The sequence below is a fragment of the Protobothrops mucrosquamatus genome, unplaced genomic scaffold, assembly GCF_001527695.2.
Source record: "Protobothrops mucrosquamatus isolate PMUCROS unplaced genomic scaffold, P.Mucros_1.0 scaffold28594, whole genome shotgun sequence".
Lineage (NCBI taxonomy): Eukaryota > Metazoa > Chordata > Lepidosauria > Squamata > Viperidae > Protobothrops > Protobothrops mucrosquamatus.
The window spans coordinates 1-1,737 of record NW_015414338.1 but is presented as its reverse complement, the minus strand read 5'-3'; the positions used below and the strand labels follow the sequence as shown (position 1 = coordinate 1,737).

The 1,737-nt window shown below is 47.1% G+C and overlaps 1 protein-coding gene across 1 annotated transcript; it reads left to right on the top strand.

The window, feature by feature from the left end:
- Window positions 1-71: 71 nt before the first annotated feature.
- On the top strand, window positions 72-717 carry LOC107302130 (zinc finger protein 502-like; the record flags this gene model as incomplete). The annotated part of the gene is made up of 1 exon (XM_015831250.1): window positions 72-717. A coding segment is annotated over one exon (646 nt), but the record flags the coding sequence as incomplete, so codon positions are not given.
- Window positions 718-1,737: the final 1,020 nt, after the last annotated feature.

Genomic DNA, 1,737 nt, shown 5'->3' with positions numbered 1-1,737 from the left:
TTGCAGCGCCTTGCGCATCAGAAAGTCCACACAGGAGAGAAGCCGCACAAATGTTCCCATTGTACGAAAAGCTTTAGCCAGAGACACAGTCTGATAGCTCATGAGAGAATCCATACTGGAGAAAAGCCACACAAGTGCTTACTGTGTGGAAAAAACTTCCGAAACATCTCGGATCTCAAATCTCATGAGAGGACTCACAAGGGAGAGAAACCCTACCGTTGCTCTCATTGTGATAAAAGTTTCCGGTGGAGTTCACACCTCCTGTTGCATAAGAGGATTCACACGGGAGAGAAACCCTACCTGTGTTCTGATTGCGGGAGAACGTTTGACAGGAGGTCCAGCCTTCTGGTGCACGTGAGGATCCACACAGGGCAGAGGCCCTACGTGTGTACGGATTGTGGGAAAAGTTTCTTCTCCAGCTCGGTCCTTTTGCGGCATCAGAAGGTCCACGTGGGAGAAGATGTTGCAAGGTGGTTAGAGCACGGGAAAGGTTTCGGACAGCATGGGGACCAGGCGGAAAAGGTCTCAAAGTGTCCTGAGTGCACCCAGGGACCGTCCCCGAGTTTGGATCCTGAACATGCGCAAATGCCATTGAAAGAAAAGAGATTTGAATGCCCGCTCTGCAGCAAAACGTTCAAAAACAGCTCTCACCTTAGGATGCATCAGAGTGTCCACACCAAAGTTCAACCAAGCCAGTGTCTGGACTGCGGGCGAAATGTAATCAGGAAGCCTAACCTCATTGCCCCTTTGAAAAAGCCCTCTGGGCAAACCCCAGGAAAATGCTCAGAATGTGAAAAACGGTTGAGTTTGATCTTGGGAGGAAAACGTTAAGACCTCGACCTTCTTCCACCCATCTCCTGAATGTTACACTTTCTGTCCCTTAAAAAAGAAAAGATTCTTGTATCAGAGGACATTTAGGGGTGGTGGTGGTGTGTACGTCAGTCAAAAAAGGCCCAGATGGCCATGACCGTGGAATCAGCCCTTTTTATGTGGAGCTATTCCTCCATTGATGATGCTTAGTGACTGTTTAACGCTACAGCCTACCTGAAAAACATCAGAAATTTGGAGGATTGGGTATCCCGTTGGGAATCAACGTGACCGTACTTTGGGCGTTGGGCAACAAGGACAGATTTACAGCCCTTTGCCGTGTCGCATGGTCATGTGACTTTTTTACAGCCGCTTTGCCGAAAACCGGCACTTCTGGTTTTTTACCAAAACTGCATTTATAATGAACAATGGGTTTTCACTTCTGTTATGCTTGCTTTAACAACCGGTGTTCACACGGTCACAGTGATTCACTGAGGTATATAATAATAATAATAATAAAGTTGGAAGGGACCTTGGAGGTCATCTAGTCCAACCCCCTGCTCAGGCAGGAAACTCTATACCATTTCGGACAAATGGCTGTCCAGTCTCTTCTTAAAAACTTCCAGTGTTGGAGCATTCACCACTTCTGGAGGCAGGTTGTTCCACTGGTTAATTGTTCTAACTGTCAGGAAGTTTCTCCTTAGTTCTAGGTTGCTTCTCTCCTTGATTAGTTTCTCCAGTACGGGAGATGGAGAATTCACATGTGGGTTTTCATTGGATGCCTGCTCTTGAGACCAAGTAGTCAAACTAGACACGCCCCCTCTTGCTGATCCAGTCTTTAACTTGGTCTCAGCTCTTGACGACGTGTCTGGGTTGGCTCTCAGTTAATAGCAGGTTAGAAAGCCTTGGTGAATTCTCCTTTTCCCTTAA